The sequence below is a fragment of the Passer domesticus genome, chromosome 2, assembly GCF_036417665.1.
Source record: "Passer domesticus isolate bPasDom1 chromosome 2, bPasDom1.hap1, whole genome shotgun sequence".
In the NCBI taxonomy this organism is placed as follows: Eukaryota; Metazoa; Chordata; class Aves; order Passeriformes; family Passeridae; genus Passer; species Passer domesticus.
Window position 1 is genome coordinate 11,002,104 of NC_087475.1, and position 18,494 is coordinate 11,020,597.

The 18,494-nt window shown below is 34.4% G+C and overlaps 1 protein-coding gene across 14 annotated transcripts in view; it reads left to right on the plus strand.

Moving 5' to 3' along the window:
* The window catches only part of DMD (dystrophin), a 1,145,450-nt gene that overhangs the window by 483,024 nt on the left and 643,932 nt on the right, over window positions 1-18,494 (plus strand). For all 14 annotated transcript variants that reach the window (XM_064407380.1, XM_064407383.1, XM_064407377.1 and 11 more), the window contains 3 exons: window positions 4,122-4,209; window positions 11,464-11,705; window positions 13,442-13,622. In XM_064407380.1, coding sequence (XP_064263450.1) covers window positions 4,122-4,209; window positions 11,464-11,705; window positions 13,442-13,622 — 511 coding nt within the window. The remainder of the gene's footprint in view (window positions 1-4,121; window positions 4,210-11,463; window positions 11,706-13,441; window positions 13,623-18,494) is intronic.

Here is an 18,494-nt window from a genome sequence, read left to right on the forward strand (position 1 = left end):
CTCCCATCCCAGCTCAGAGGAGTCCTGGGGGAGACAGAGCCAAGTGCAGGCTGTATGAAATGCAGTGACTCTGTTTGCTAAGGCAGCTGCTCTTCAGATCCTGGCAGGAAATTAGCCTTTGGCAGATGTATTATGTAGCTTGAATAAATGAGATATGTGCAAAAAGTCCATTCCTATGTCTGGGGAGAAGAAACATATTGATATCCCTTCCCTGATACAGAAGAAAGATATTTACCTTACCTGGGCAGGGAGGCTGCAAAACATAAGAACAGAAGTTTCATTGTTGAACAGCCATACTCCTAAATAACAGAGACATCCAAACATTAATGTAGTAAATATTGTTATACTGCATCCCACCATAAATATTCTGCAGTTAGTATGTGTATTTTACTAAAATCAGACCTAAGAATGACTCAGGACTTCCATGTTTCTCTTAAGCTATAATGAGATTTCAGTATTGCAAGATCAAATATATAAAGGTTCAGGTGCAAAAAACCTCCACAATTTCAGGTAGTAAATCCTACGTAGTAAATTGGATTTGAGACTATGCAACAAGAAACTGGAAATAAAAATCATTGAAAGAAGTTATGGTTAGCCAAGAAGAAGCACCTGGAAATTCAGAATCAAAGATAAACACAAGGACCAGATGTAAGAGAAAATGTCAGATATCCTAGACAATTAAATTTGTTCTCTTGGCATTCTCAGAAGCCCCATTCTCATATGTTTGTTTTGTTTTAGTGACCTTTTCCAGGCATGCTTTTTTAGGCGTGGATGCTTGAGAGCTGAATCACTGTCAGAGGTGGTGATGATAATGTTGCCCTCTCTGCCCTCAGGCATGATGGGTCACCACCACAGGAGGTCAGGGAGTACTGCTGCCCTGCATCCTTTCACAGAGCTCTCAAAGAAAGATGTAGATTTGATATATGAATAATATCCAAATTTCTCCAGCCATCAGTATTTTCTAGTTTATGAAGTCATTAACTGCCAACTAAAATCTCAAGGTCAAATAAAATGTTTAGATTTATAAAAATAGCCCCTTCGCCTTTGGCAAGCATTTAGCTAAAAATGAATTTATAATGCTTTTCAATCAATTAAAACAGGGCTGTAATGGATTTGCATTGTCTGTTACAAAGTAGTCTAAAAGAGAATTACTCTCTGCTTGGACAGAAGCCTCTAAAGTTAACCTTTCCCTCTAATATTGGTATATATTTTTTTTTTTCTGAAAAATCTTTTACAGAAAGTAAAAAGAGTTTAAAAAGGGGGGAGGTTACATATTTAAAGATATTTTGAAGTGGCTTAGCCACTATTGTAAAAAAGTGTCTATTACAGTGAATAAGAATTATAGTTTATTATTATATTATTCTGTATAATATTATTATATAGAATTTAAGTTTCAAAGCTTCACAAATCCCTTCAAAATTATCCTATTCTACTTTTGAAATAAATTAACCTGAATCAAGATTATGGTCCCCTTTGGTAAAAGAAAAAATGAAGAAAATAGAGCCAATGAGATAAATGAGAGGTGTTTCCTGGACTACTCCATTCACTTCTAGGCACATGACACAGGGTTATGGAAATAATTCTCCTGAGTATCTTAAAAACTCAAGACACAATTTGGAGGTGTGGCAAATGATGGCAGCACTACAGACTAAAGGCAGGGACATGTGCTCATTGTTTTGAGTAACTGGAGTGAATTTCCTCCTTTCCCCCCCAGGTCACATAATTTATCTTTGGAGGAGGAACCAAGAGCTCAGTCTCTCCTCCTTTGGTTATCACTGAACTTCCTGGGTGTGTTTGTCCTCCTGTAACCAGTGCTAGACCTTCATTTGCATAATATGCAATGCATGCCAATTACATTAAAATGAATGGAAAAAATAGTTGACAGAAAGTTTGATATGCTTATTTAAGGACTCTATACATAGTGTTTATATTTTCTGCCAGGACCTGGGAACTTGAATCTTCAGGAGAGAGGGGGACATTTCTCCATGTTTTCCTGCACACATAGCATATGCTGGGCAGGGGAGGGTTGACTTCCACAAGCTTTTATGTCTTATCACTTTTATATTTTAAAAAGATAAGTTTTAGCATATTTTATGAAGTGGTTTTGTTGGGTTTTTTTTAAATGATGTTTTTCAGCTCACTACAGTTATACACATAATTACACACCTGGTGTTACAGACGGAGTAGAATTATTTTCAGTATATTTTAGTGTTTTAACGATTCCTTTGAGTTCTCAGTAGTTATTCTCATGTTAATTATAGCTGGCATTATAGACAGAGTAGTATTAATTAAGATTCTGTAAGAGATTTTGGAACTCTGCAGAGAGTTAATTTACTTTTTAAATTTGGAAAATATTTAAATTGTTCTGGGTAATCGTGCAAGATTTTATTGACCTACAAAAATGAGAGATAATTCATAAAGTCATCTGTAACTTAGTGGGATTAAACTTCATAATATTTCAGTGGTAATTGAGTTATATATTAAAATATGTTTCTAAAATACAAACTATTTTATTATTCTCTAAATATATTTTCTTTATATATCTCATTTATCCAAAATTGTTTTAGTGACAGTGTTAAAAAGAATCTTTGATATTGTTAGGAAGCCTGCTGTTTAACCATTTCTGTATGCACAAATGGATAGCAGTTATAGGTAGGCTGAGGAAAAGCATGAATTTAATTGAAAATTTCTCTTCCAAGTTCCTGTGTCTCCTCACTTGCAATGTCTTACAGGGAGCTGTTTCTTGTTAAACTGAAGATGTTTTAAAAATCACACTTTAAAAGTTATTTTAAGAGAGTTTTTCCAAAGGTGTATATATTCATTCCATATGGGTGCAACAATCTATTTGCAAAATAATATTTCAAAATGTATGTCTATAAATTTATATGTTCTTTTACTAAATGCATTCTTAGACACCTACTTGAGCTTTCTTTTCAGTTTAAGGAGCCTTTTTAAATTCATGTAGCATCTACCTTTGCTGTAGAAATAAACAGGGTGATGGGGAAGCCCCTTGGGATCAGGCAGCCTGGGAAACTGCAACCAGGGCCAAGTATTATGTTTCCTTATACCTAATGTAGGATTTGGGGGAGCATATTCTCTTATATATGTGTATCTGCTGCAGGAAAGTGAGGGATTTGATTTAAGGGACTCTGTGTTGGTCAGGATCTCTGGGAGATATATAGTCTGATTTATTTTTGGTATCAAACTTGACTGTGGGCCCTTGTTGCATCTTTGAGCTTCTAAATTACACCTAAATTGTGCAACTAATTTAGTTTAAAATCAATGAAGTGACTTCATGGTGCTAATTACAAGACAGCATTGATGGGCTGTCAGATCTAAAGTGAATTTACTTTCCACCAGTATTTCTACTGACCCAAAATGATATTTAAATTTAGATTCCTACTATATCTTATAATTTTAGCAGCTGGCCTTGACTAGGCCTTACTAGCTGGCCTGAACATTGGTGAGCAATTTTTGTGTACAGAAAGGCGAATCAAAAGTACTTAAGTACAAAACGTAATGAGAAGCCTGTATTAGATCTGCACTTGACTCTTTTTCTTAATAGCCCATATATGGGTGTCTGATGCATGTGGTCTTTTATGCATTTTACAGTTGTTATTTTGTTTTTAAATAAAATAGTAATATGAGCAATCAAATTTTATATGGGTTTTATACTATAAAATGCTGTGAATCCCTGTGATTTGGTTGGGAATGGTAATTTTTTTACTTTTACCATGAAAATAAGCAAATCTATGCTTCTACAGGCATTTCTGTTAAAATAATATTTCCTTTCTGAAAAAATATTGTGCTTCAAATAATTATGAATTATTATGAATTATGAATAATTATGAATAACTAACTTAATTGCTATGTCTTTTATATGTCTATAAAATATTGATATGTGTCTTTTGTCAGCTCTGGTATGTTCTGACTCTGTATTTGACTTTGATTCCCTTCCTGGTGGTTTATGTTGCTTGTCTCTTTCATTGCAAACTTGGGGGCAGTCAGGGCAATATGATGGGTTAAAAAGTCTCAAGAAATCAGAAGACATCCCTGAGATTAATTACTTTCTTGTATGAAACCCCTCTGTTGAAATAGTCACCTTTCCTGTCATGCTGCAGGCCATCCAGCGAGAAAAGCCTGAGAAGTACAGAAAACTGCAAGATGCCAGCAGATCAGCTGAGGCCCTGGTGGAACAGATGGTGAATGGTAATTACTTGGGAGTTGCTTTAGATAATCTTCTTAGGGATTTGATCAACGAACAGGTTCATATTTATCACAAGAATTATATTAGCACATACTGTCTAAATGGAATGGTAAAGTGATATTGCTTTATATTTCTTTTATTATTTCTGAATGGTAAATCTGTTAATTAGAGAAGAGGAAAAAAAAAAGTATTACCACTTTAGTACCATGCAGAGAAATATGTTAGAAACTCACTGTAATGAATTGTATATTAACAATCTGTTCTGTGCAGAGATTTAAGTTGTAATCTTATTTTCTGAGTTCTCTAAGCTTTGAAGTACATTAACACATTTGAGTTCGACAGCTCCGAAGGCATTACTTTAACCAGCTGGGAAAAAATGCTTCATGCCTTTTAATATACTATGTATGTTTTGTAATATAAATATTTCTGTAATATTCTGTATCATAGAAAATATAACACTTTATTGGGATTTGGTTTTTCAAATGTAATAATTGTCCATGTTTTTACAACTCTTGAACAAAGAAAAATAGGTGCAAGAGTTCTATCTTTTTTTTTCCCCAAAGAAATTATTACATTACACCATTCTTTTGAACTTTTAAATACGGGAAAAACAAAACCCAAATAAAAGTTAATGAAAGTAAACTGTAACTCATGCCATTGTTCTTAATATTAAATAATATCTTGCCTTGCAATCAAATAATTAAAATTGGCCAACATCTATCATATTGATATGATTACCAGAAATACAGATGCAGAATAAATTGATATTTGGAACATATATTTTCTCTTAAATTGTTACAACAAATAACCAATAATTAAATTGCTAAAAGTAAAGTACTTTAAGTCTGAGATACTAACTGCTAAGGTAAAGAAATTTGATGGAATCCTACAATTATTTTGCTTAAGTATGAAGGTGTAATATTTTAAAAGAGACCATATTTAATCTGCAGGGCATATTTAATTATCAATACTGTAACAATTGACAGTGAATCCCTTCCCAGACTCTGTGAATATACTGAAGGCAGTCTGATAACATCTGCACCCTGTTTGAAATAATTTGGGCACTTTTCCATGGTTCATGATATAAAAAGTTCAGACTTTTTATGCTTTCTGCCTGGGAGAATTGTTTGTATATGACTTTTAGGGAAGCATCTGAAATTTGCATGCTGACACATTGAGATTCCTATTTTGGGCAGAATCTGTCTGGGGCATATTTAACTATTCCACACTCTTGCTTTGGACAAATGCAGACCTGCACCTCAAGAATTCCAGTTTAGTTTCTTTGGATTATGTAGTACTTTATGAGGACTTAATTTTGGTGTTAGTTGCTGAACTCACTACCATCTTACATAATGCTTTCCCTACACTGTAGTGCCTACCATGTCATGTATCAAGTAGACTAAATTCTGTCTTAATTATTCCCATGGATTTTTAACTCAAGACTGTTATTCTGTCCCTTAGTCCATGGGTCCATCCTTTTTCATGGTTTACATTTGGCTAGATGTGCATGTAAATATTTCCAGTATTTCTCAAATCACACCTCTTTTTTAAGGAAGCATATCTTCCAACTGGGTGGCAGGCACAGGTTAGACTAATTAAGTCAGCATAACTTTATCAGCTTCTTCAACTTTGTCAGCTGCTCTGAGATCTGTGCCATGCATTATATTCTGGTAGCCTTGGTAGAAAAAACATTCTAGTGTGGCTGACAGATTAATTGGCTGTGAAAATGAAGTTCTCTTATTATCATGGTTTTAGGGAGGAAACAATCCCTTTGAAAAGAGAAACAATTCCTCTGGACTTGAAACCTTGAGTATTTATCGGACTTTGCACTGCTTTACTAATGCAAAGGCAGATTGAAAAATAGTGTTTGGAATAGTTAATTAATGCAGTAATTGCCAGCAGTAGAGAGTAGAAGAAATAATTAACATTAGCTGGTGAGAACTATGAGATGATTTTAACAAAGAATTGGAAAATTGGAATATCTTGTGAGATGCTCAAAATTACTCCTTGAGGGTAGAGGAAGTTAACTGCCATTGTAAAGCCATTGTACTTTTGTGTTCAACATACTCTCTATTTGCCTTTTCTTCCAATCATTATGATCTAATTTCAGTTTATGGTTGCAATTTAGTTCAACTGAAACTGAACTAAAAGTTAAATAAAAATATTACCTTTAAAACTTCATTTCAAACTGTAGTAAAGTTATGCAGCTTTATATTTTCCACGGTAATTCAACTAAGTTTCTATAGTGTTTGTGTCTTTTGTACATTTTTTTTTTTTTTGGTTGTTGTATTCACTAAGAAGAAGAAGAAAGATTTGCTGAATCTCAAAAACAACATTTTTGGAACAGCCTAATTATTCGTTCTTTTTGTTCCATTGGTGGAACTCTTTTCCATAAAACTGGAAGAAATTGGAATTAATTAATGTGCCTGTATGGATTGCCTGTGGGAGATGTGCAGTTCAACATCTAGTGGAGGGAAGATATACTATGTTATTGTAATGAAAAATCTTTCTAACTACCACAATTCACAGATCAAAAATGATGATGCTCCTATTGTTATTCTTTAGGGAAACAAGTCAGTGATTGAATTGATGATTGTCATGCATTTGCATCTATAATTAAAAGACCACACAAGGCAAACAGATTTAAGGCATAGATTAGTTCAGAAGTCAAGTGATGGAAATTTTAATTGTATTGTTAATTTTTACTTATTCTATGTCAATTACATCTGAACTAATAATTATTAGATTCCTTAAGATTCCAATTATGCTGGCACTGAATATGCTGGCTTTATTTAATATTTAAAATATTATTTCACTTTGCTCATAAGCAAGATTCTGAATGTAATAGATGAAGAGCATAAAAAGAGACCTCTGGTGGATTATAAGGTCAAGTTCAGAATGGTGATGAACTCCATTTTTGAAAATTTATATTTATTTTCTTGCCTTTTTTGTTTCTGTGATAGGTAGGAGAGAGAATATGTTAAAAAAACCCCCAGGATTCTGGAGAGAATTGGATTGGTTTATTTAGGGTTTAATTTATTTGTTCCTCAGCAGAGTGAAATATTCTGAGGAAACATATTTACACAGGACACTCTTCCGGCCTTACGTAAATGTTGTCAGCCACTGTCAGCAGAAGTATTTTGCCCTGGAAAGATGTGCCCTCTCCCGCAGCACAGCTGTTCCAGTGTTTGTAGGCAGCGTGTCTGGACATTGTCATTTGAAGGGCTTTTCCCATCGCAAGGGAAACCATTGCAGCTTTTTGGTGAATGTTTGTTTATCCAGTCACCCTCATGGGCTGTGCTCTGCCTGTCCTTGCTCATGCTTTCAGACTGATGGTTGCAATCAGTGAAAACTTACATATTCTGTTTACCACTGTTTCTAGGAAAAAAAAAAAAAAAAAGTGTTTTTTTCTTCTTTCCTAAATTATATTATAAAATACAATAAAAAATCTGTTGGTGCATAAGTGAAGTCATTTAGCAGTTGGAGTGGACACTTGGCTATTATAGTAGTTTACAATAAAATAAACAGGATATCAAAATGAATAATCAGAAAATTTTGACAGGAAGCATTAAAGTGAATACAAATCAATTTGTTGCAATAAAACATGTAATTTTGAATTGCCACCATTCTGTGGAAGAAATACATTATCTTGTAAGTTACACAAGTCGAAAGCTACAGAAACCAAATAATATTACATTATTCTATCACAGAACTGTGCAAATGACAGATGCACTTAACAAGATATATTTCATATTAAGTGGCAATTCCAAAGCACTTGCATGTAAGGTGCTGCACAATTAAAAATATTCAGGAACAATTTATTATGTGCAGTATACAAGCTTATAAAATTAATGGATGCACTTCAGATAATGATCTGTTTCCTCTGGGTACAGTATATTTATACAATGATTATACCAGAAGCTTTTAGTATGTGAAACATGAAAAGATTATGAACAAATCACTCTTCATAAAATAATGTTTTACCAGAAAATGAGTTTTATATTGTTTTTTTGCCTGCTTGTACACTTTGGTATGTCTTGGTAAAGTTGCTTAGGTTAGTCAAGAAATCAGTAGCTATCACAGAAGAAAGTTTCAAATAGGACTATTCAATAAGCCCATTATTTCAAGTAATAATGGGGTTTATTAAGGAATAATAAAACACAGGAAGTTCCACCTCAACTAGAGGAAGTATTTCCTTTTTTGGGGGGTGGCAGAGCACTGGAACCCAGTGCTGCCCAGGGAAGTCATGAAGGCTCCCTCTATGGAGGCATTTCAAACCCCACCTGGACACGTTCCTTTGCCACCTGCTCTGGGTGACCCTGCCTTGGCACAGGGATTGGACTGGGTAATCTCCAGAAGTCCCTTCCATCCCTAATGATTTCATAATTCTGTGAAATTCTTGATTTTCCCCAATGGGTCAAACTTGCCCAAATGAACTCAAGTGCAAGTAATAGCCATTTTATTACATCCTTCTGGAAATGACATGCTGGCATCTGATGGACAATTTTGATTTACCTGAATGGACTGAGAAATAAGAGTTTTAAAAACACATGTTATAGAGATTTTATCTTCCTTACAGCATGATATTCTGCCTAATGAAGGTGCACCTCTGCAATGTTTTAGTAAACATGACTGTGCATAAACCAGATTTGTACTGTGCGCTTCAGAAACATGAAGACCAAAAATATTTCTTTCTCTATGTATTTATGGAATCACATTTAGACTCAAAGGTTAGATGTTAAATAAAAGAATTAAGGAAATATTGAATAATAGTGGCTATTTTCACATATTTAAATGTGTCATGTGAAGAAGGACCTATGAGCAAAATGAGAAAGGAGGATCTTGTGAATCTAGATTTTCATCTGAAATACAGTCCTGTCTGAATCCTAGAAGAAAATATTACAATGAAAAGTATTATTATATATGGAGAATCCATGACTGCACTTCTGCTAATCATAATCTCGCTTAATGGTACTTAGGAGACTGTGGCAGCTGAAAAGAAAGGAAAGATGGAATAAATAGAGCGATCTTTTTACATCTAGTCTGCCAAACTCACAAGCAAAGTCTTCCTGGTTCAGAGATAATAATGAACACAATGGCAAAGATAATCTGCTCCCTGTTGTAAATTTACAGCATTTTTATACCCAAGTCACAACAGAAACAATTGTTAAAATACAGCATAGCTGAAGTCTTATTGTCTATACATATGTTTGTTCTTGCTGTTGTTAAGAGTCAGTATCTGTGTGCCTGGTTGTCTGTGATTGCTGTTATTCAAATGTGCTGTGCCATTCAGATTTATTCTGCCTCTTCACATGCTCATTAGACATTACACTTCTAGAAAATGTAGTTATGCTACCACATCCCCAGATGCACACACATGTTCACAGAAGACAAGATCACTTTTGGATTTTATTAAGATGTGTCAAAATCCTTTTTTACCTCTTCATGCTTCAAAGTTCATTTTATATCCTTGATAAGTCCTTAAAATGTTCTCTTCACTTTTTTGAGTATAATGTGGATATGGAGCTGCTCCAACCACCACCCATTATCTCCCAGTGGTACTGGGCTTTCTGTTTTTTTCAATAGTTTTGCTTTTTGAAATGCTGTATGATTTGTTTGGCTAGGGCACCATCCCAGAGAAAGGCATATCCAGAGAATTGCTATCAGGTTACTGCACAGTCTGTTTCCAAGTGGGCTGTTTCCAAGCAACTCTGAATGAAATAACCCTGAGCTGGATCCAGAACAGGATTTGCCAGAGCACTATGATGCTCCACAACAGACATGATCCCCCATTATCATTTAGTGTGGTTTACCATATAGCATGCATTATAGCAATTCCTTAGAATATTTTATTACAAAAAAAATCTAGTACTTTTTATTACTTTTTACTACAGTATTTAGCTGTAATTAGGACTCTATTTCCTATGTACTACCTTCCAAAATTGCCATGAATTTTACTATTTTTTAATCCTGATAAAGAAATTTTTCTGTAGATTTGGAGTGCAGATTGCAAACCAGAAAATCCATACTCAGTAGTGTATCAAAGATTGCAGAAGTGAAGCACAGAAGGCTTTTGTCTCATTTGCTTTTAAACTTGCTTGAAAGAAAAGTACTCTAATTTTTATTATTTTGATAAAAACATAGCTTCTGTTTAACTAGTTGGCTATTGTATGACTATGTGATGATGTTATTAAAAGTGTTCTTAAGCATATGGCATTGCTCAGTGATTTGAGAATTTTACTCATTTTGGAATCAGTGTTGGCCCTATTGCCATGTGTAACATTAGATGTCATTACAATTTTAAAAATGTTAGGGATTACATTTAAACTTCCACTGAAAATTAAATGAGATTATTAAGTTAATATTATTTTGAAGTCATCCTGAGTTCAAATTACAAAGTGATTATGAATTATGTTATTATAAGACTTATTTTTTATCTTTCATATGTATTGCTTTACTTTCTTCACAGAAAGTGAAGAAAACTCCTTTAACCTTTTAATTATTCTAAATAATTACCTTGTCCACAATAACTAAAGTCAGATTTATTTTATGAACTTTATTATAAGCATGATTATTGAACAACAGGCAGGAATAGGCAAACTACATCAGAGAAACGAATCACTTTGAAAACAACCATAAGAGAAGCATCACCTGTGGTTTCTTGGCTCTCTTCTTACTGTCTCCTTATGGTCATTGTTGGACACTCAGGACAAACCTGGTCCTTTGTTTATACCTTAGTGTTTATGATATTTCTAAAATTGTGTATAATGCAAAATAGATGGGTTGGATTACCAGAAACCTCTAAATAACTGTCGAATATAGTTCCTATTAATTGTAATCAGTCTTTTTATAGAAGAAAAGCCAGCAACAGTCTTGTACATTAAAATCTAATTTCAGTCCAGGCTGAGTTTCCAAAATCCAGCTGTCAGGCATTTGGTTATTTCTTACAGCAGTTTTAATTAGCTTTATGTTTTGTATCTCTACTTTCTGCTTTATTCCCATTCTTGTACTTTAATGTAGTTTATAATTCATTCCCATAGCAACAAAAGTACCCAGGCAGCAACTTTAAATATTTTTTATATGCTTCCGCCACTAATGTGTAACATCTGTAGATTCAGAACTGTTATTTGGTGATAAATCATTAACTGGATTTATGAGCTCTCAAATTGAGAAATTGAATTGTTAAACTGTCCTACTTTTCTTCTCCTTTTCTTTGTAACTTGTTTATCTTTAAGCATCTTCTCTTGTTTTTCTAGAGGGTCTGAATCCTGACAACATTAGACAAGCCTCAGAGCAGCTGAAGAGCCGCTGGATTGAGTTCTGTCAGTTGCTGAGTGAAAGACTGGCATGGCTGGAGTACCAAAATAACATCATTGACTTCTACTCCCAGCTGCAGCAACTGGAGCAGACAGCAATTGCTGCAGAAAACTGGCTGAAAACACAACCCTCACCAGCAACAGATCCTGCTACAGTAAAAACTCAGTTAGAAAGATGCAAGGTTAGAGATGGTTCAAGTTTTTTATGATATTGTGCTTCATAGGTGTTCCAACAGTGGGACAGATTATGACCTACAATATTTCACTATAAAAATGGTAAATGGACTCCTTGGATTTACAAAGTAATTATTGAATATATTTGTTCAAGGAAAGGAAAGACTGGTAAAGAAATAAAGAGGCAGTAGAACCCAAGATATGGGTCTTTAAAAATCTGCCCCAAATATTTCGTTATTAGGATACTTAGACACTTAGAGGGAACTGTGGGCCTAAAGTATTTATCATATTTCTTTTTAATGTAAAAATCTGTGTCTTTGGTTCCTCATTAAGAAAACGTTGTTCTTAATTTCTGTTAAGGACCTGTGCCTGAACATTGTCTTCAAGTCCAAAATTTTGCCATTGCAGATCACTTTATTTCTTACATATCCTGTGTTTTGATTCAGTGTGGGTTGTCTAGTCAAATGGAGGAATATTCTTCTGTCATAATATAAGAGAATCACGGGAGTTGTACAAAAAACTGTCACACCAATTCACTTATAATTTTCCCTAATTGTTTTTTTTTGTGTGCTGTACCACCATAGGAATTTGTTTCTCTTTCTTACTGTAGACAGCTCTGTGGGTGGAGAGCTTACAAGCAAATACTCATTAACAGTAATATATTGAAGTGTAGTATTGCATTATAAATTGCATGATATACTTGTAGAAGTTTGACTTTAGGAAATCTCTACCAAGTAGGTCTCAACAAGACAATATTGGACACCAAATTGAGATCTATGTTATTACTTCAATTTTCAGGTATTTCCAAGCTGGCATTGTGCCTACGGAGATCTCTGTTCTCATGCAGAAAACTTTTCTTTGAATATCTCTGCTATGAACTGTACATTTGGCTTACTTTGCTCATTTCTTTTATATTCTGTAGTTGCATATATGACAGTGTATACAGGGTATAATAGCACAACCCCATTGTTCTCTACAGCTTCCTGAGAAGGGGAGTGAAGAGAGAGGTGCTGATCTTTTCTCCCTTGTATCCAGGCACAAGATGCATGGGAATGGTTCCAATCTGTGCCAGGGGAGGTTTAGACTGGGGTGGGAGGGTGTTTGAAGAGTGTAACAAAAAGGCTTCCTGGAGAGGTGGTGGGTGGCCCCAGCCTGTCAGTCTGTAGGAGCCATTTGGAAAATGTCCTTATCAATGTACGTTAACTTGTCAGCCCTGAAGTAGTCAGGCCATTGGAACAGATGTTCCCTGAAAGTCCCTTCTAGCTGCTCTGTGCTATCCTAAACTTAACCTCAGCCTCTAAGGTGTTTGTGTGAGGCTGCTAGAAATCACTGGGCATCTTCATCTCTCCTTTTCTACTTCATTTTTGTCTGTATATAATCTAACAGACTGGGGTCCAGGATTATGGTACATGTGGTGTTTTTCTCTTTCCATCTTCACATGAAAAAGATGTTCCTTAGGATTGAAAATTTAATGTACAATCGTTCTTATTTTCTTTGAGCAATATGTCCTGTGAAAGTGACTCTAAGGTGGCTTTAAGCAGTGATTTCAATCAAGAATTTTATTGGGAGTAGAGGTATTGATTTGTGAGGAAAGATTTAAAATGTTGAATTGATTTGTGTTGTAACTGATGTATTTGGAAGCAAAACAGTTGTGTAATGTGCACTGAAACAGTGGTGATTTCATGGCACTAGTTTCATTTCTTGTGTAGCTATATCTTGATGGTTTTTTTGTTCAAATTTGCAGGATGAAATAATTCGAATGTCAACCCTGCAGCCTCAGATTGAAAGGCTAAAGGCTCAAAGTCAAGGACTCAAAGAGAAAGAACAAGCACCAGTGTTTCTGGATGCTGACCTTGCTGCTTTTACCAGCCATTTCAAACAAATATTTGCTGACATGCATGCCAGAGAAAAGCAGCTACAGACCAGTAAGTGTTCTTGACAAGAAGTCAATTTGCCTGAGTAGCACACATAGTATAGGTGTTTATATTTTGCTTTCCCAATTTTGTATTTGCTTTTGTGATACTAAACCAGTAGTGCAATTCAGGTTCTCTTTTTTGCAATTGAATTGGTCTTTCAGAAAATATCAGTTCGTTCCATATTTTGTATTGATAAATCAAGGGAAGGAAGACTATTCAGAAGCAAAGCTTCCACTCAATGTAGTTCTGCCATCAAACTTCTACTTGTTAGTGTGTTTATGGACAGACTCAGTGATATTTTTTGGCAACATAAAACTGTCTTTGTTTATTTGGATTATAAGACAAGGCAATCCATCTCTGTCAGTCAGTAGAGAGGAAAGACAGCTTAATACAGGAGTGAATCTGCTCTAGATTTTTACAGAATAGGAATTTAACTCCATAAATCTTATCAAAGAGAGTAACCACCTTAGCATATCTAGTTTTTCATCATGTGGCCAGCTCTTTCTTATTTGCAAGACAGAACACATGACTGCCAATTATGACATATGTGTGATATTTTCAGTAAAATGAATTTTTCAAAAGGGACAAACTGCTATACCAAAATAGAAAGTTAACTATTCCTAATTAATGATATGTAGCATATCAGTAATTAATGTGTATTTTCTGTATTAGCTTAAAAAATTAATAATCAGATAATAATGTGAATTTAACTTTTCCCAACAACAAAGATATTATTTGCCCCTTAAACCACTGATATTTTAAATTATTGTACTGATTTGAAATTTGACATAGTGCTAGCTCCTTCTAGTGGATTTTTCTAATATTCCTTCTAAATTCTTTCACAGAGAGTCTTGGATATTGTTTTTTTCAATACTACATTACTGCACTGCTGTAGTTATTTTACATGTGTTATCCACATATGCAAACTGAAGAGGAGATGATGCATGGGAGAACAGAAGAAATAAAATGCAAGTGTCCCATAGCAAGTGATGAAAGACTAAATTGTAGAAATTTAACATTAAGGAGTGTAAAGTTTTTTCATCACTCTAAATTCAAGATGAACAATCAGAAAGATGTAAAAACCCTTAATGTGACTATGTTTTATATGCTGAAATCAGTTGCCATTCTTCCAACAGAAACAGCATAAATACTGGCCTCTTTATGATTTCTTCTCTGTTTAAACTTCCATGGTTGTTTGGTTTGCCATGTCAAATTTCACTGTGGTGAGAGGCCATGAATTAACCAGTTGATTGGTCCAGAAAGGAAAATACTGCTCAGTGCCTGACCTGCAGTGCCATGGGCTTTAGTAAAGTTCTTCCTGGGTATTCCTTCCCCAGCCTGGGCTGCAATCAGCTCCTCCAGCTGCAGGAACAGCTGTCTTGAGGTGGAAGCATTGACCAGGTCGGGAAGAGTCTCCTGTAGTGCAGGAGAACAGAAGTCTCCTAATCAATATTGCATGGAGCCCTGGACAGTTACTACTTTTCTTGTGTTGTGCAGATGGGTCATATCGTGTGTCTTTATTCTGGACTTATTTTAATAGAAAACACTGAAATTTAGTTAGAGTATTTTAGACCTTTTCATCTTTTATTTACATAAATTATTTGTAATTAATTATTTCCTACAGTTGGAAAAGTCTCCTGAGGACTGAATGATGTGTTGCAGATCAGTTATAATATTTGATCCTTTTTTTCTTTCCTGTACATAAAACCTACATGTGTTTAAAATATTTTTCTTTTTCGATTCATGATTGAGGTTTATTTTTATGTTAAAAAGATACTTATTTTTGAGCATCATAAAAGGTTTGCTTATTTTTTGAGCTTCTTTTATTTTATTTTTTTTTTGTTTGTTTTTTTTTTTGTTAATGTCTCATTGCTTCATTGACTTTTCTGATGGATAAGGCTATTTAGCTTTTCTGTTTTTCAAGGGAATTTTCCTCTCATAAACAGTTTTCTTCAATTTTGGGGATTGTCTCCCTAAAATATTTTTTGTTTGGTTAGGTTTTGATTGTGGTTTTTGAAAGTGATGGCAGCTTAATTTTGTTTGGTTTTTTTTAAACATTCAGGAGTGCTTAGTAGTTTCTCTCTACTGCAGATTTGTCAATAAAATAATACTAAAGACTAACTCAGATTTTCTTACATGTTTTTCTCCATTATTTGATTACCATTTCCAGTTATAAAACCTAATTTAAATTCTGAAACCTATTTGATTGGGTTTTTTCATTATTTTGTAGTGCTGGTTGGGAAAGAGATACAATCGCATAAAAATATTAAGAAATACAGCCCCATTTTTTGCACCTTAAAGAATGTCTGTATATCCATATGTCATTTTGAATATGATGTATCCTGCAACCTAGCTCCCTCTTCTCCCCAAACACATTTAGAGTAATGTCTAGAATATTACTAAATAGAAAAAATAAAGGTCAGACTGAGTTTAAAACTGTTCAGTAATCTACACAAGGGAGGGAAAAAGACAATGCTGGCAATGATTCGGGTATGAATAACGAACCTGATTTCCCAGGGAGGTTCTTACATTTTGTAATGCCCTGGTGGAAAAGGAGGTTTTGTATTTTACATTTACTTGTCTTGAAATTAACTGCTGCCACATCAGAGAGATTTCTAGGGAGCAGCAGGGTCAGCCTCCCATTCCCCCTGAGCCCAGGGAGAGCTGACAGTCAGTGTCAGGTAAGTGAATACTCCCTGGTTCAAACTTCCTCCTGGGTGGCAGCTGATTCATTCCAGCACTCCCCTAGTTCTGTGACTTAACTGAATTCCATTAAGGTGCTTCTGCTTTTCAGTCTCGCTGCATTGAGCTGCTATCCAGTCGTGGCCTTGATGGAGATACATGTTCTCACTGAGTTACATGTTCTTCTGAGGGAAATTGGAAAATCGTTGGATTTTTAGCAAGTAACTAAAAAAAAAGGCTTTTGTCACAGGTAAAATTAAAAGTATTAAGATGGAGGTGGCAAAAAAAATCATATTTATTTCAATTTTTGTCTGCTGTCTGTCCAAATTTATGCACTGTGCTTTTCTTTCAAGTTTTTATTCTACCTTTGCAGAATCAGTAATTCCCAAAGGTGAAGTCATCATTGTCATCATTACTGTTGTTATTATTAATGATAAATTATTCATCTGCATTCAAATGATGTTTCTCCTGTTTATTTCAGGAAGTACTTTAGAAAGCTTTTGCCTTCTGCATCATGTCAAGATTCTTTAGAATTTTTATTTACCCATGCCATGCTTAAAATTATTTTTCATGCACATCATTATGTTCTCTAACTCATAAGGACAGTATCTTGGCGTGTTGGATTGCACAGAGCTCATTCAATTCAAACTTGGCATAATTTTATAACCTACAGTAACTGTAACAGTATGATGACCATTTAGAATTTTAGTCTGTAATTATTCTGCCTTGGTTAAAACTTTGAGCTGGTAACTTGTTTTGATGCTTCAAATGCATTGGAAATTGATTTTAAGTGGCAGTGAAATTGTAATGATACATAACATAATCTTTCACAAATCGCTGTATACTTGAGGAAGGAAAAATTTAAGCAAGTATCTTGAAAACTTCATAACTAAAAGTTTTCTTTAAGACCTGAACTGTGATTTAGTAGTAAAAATATTCACTGTTGTTTGATTTTGAAGGATAAAGTTTGCTTAACCTTCTTTAAATGTGTCTTTCAAGCTGAAGATACAATTTAGATGTGTGTGAGAATTTATTGTTTTAATAAGTAGCATGCAAGTAATTTCTTTTCTTTTTTTCACCCCATCCATTTCCTCTGGTAATTATTTTTTATTTAAATCAAGATCAAAAGGACAAAGCAGCCTGTGAAATGAATGTGTATGAGATAATGTCTTCCATTCCGTAGGTGATTTTGTCCTTTTCTTCAGTGGTAAAAATGAACATTTTTATGGATGAAAACCAAACCCACCTGAAAAATAATTGTGTCTTAAAAATATATTTACTGTTACAAAAGATTTTGTACAGCTGGAGAAGGGCTTCCCTGGAAGTGTTCAAATCCAGGTTGGATGGGGCTTGAGCAGCCTGATCTAGTGGAAGGTGTCCCTGCCCTTGATGGGGGTTGCAACTGGATAATCTTCAAGGTTCCTTCCAACCCAAACCACACTGTGATTCTGTTATTCCCTTCTGTTTCTTTCAATAGCATTATAACAAAGAGAATTGGAAGACTTAAATCATTGCATAACATTGATCAAGTATTACACAAGATTCCTTATGAGACTTTCTGGTTAAAAATGTAGGAGAAGGAAATCACAGCTTTTATTAATAAAGATCTGTTGATGAATTGGTTCAAGTATTTGTATTACAAAATAAATAAAACGAAGTTGTGAAAACATCAGTCTGGTTTTACTACTGAAGAGATTTTTATTGGAAATACATGAAGTTTAATCATGTTAATTTATTTCAGGAAATAAATCTGTACTAAAATGGTCCCATAGATTATATTTATTGTCTTTCACGATGCTGTGATGAACAGTGGGATTTGTAATAACTGCAGGAGAAACACACTGCAACCTATCCAATGTGATTTGATCATTGTTGAGATATTTGTATTCTCGTTGCATTTCTGATTTGGGAAAATGTTTTTGAGTGAAAAATCTGGTTGCAAAAACCAAGGAAGCAGTGAGGAAACACAAACAAAGTATTTTACTTACTTGGAAAACTATTTTCACATATTTAGATAGTTCTGTTTATTAGAAATAAATCCTAACTAACTATTTGAGCATTCTGTTTCCACATGTATGGACTTTCCCTGAAAGAAATATGCAAGTGCAAATGTATTTCCCTGCCAGTTCTCAGGGCTTACAATGTCAGTCACACCAAAATGCATTGCCTACAAATGGAATAGGTTAATACAGAAACATT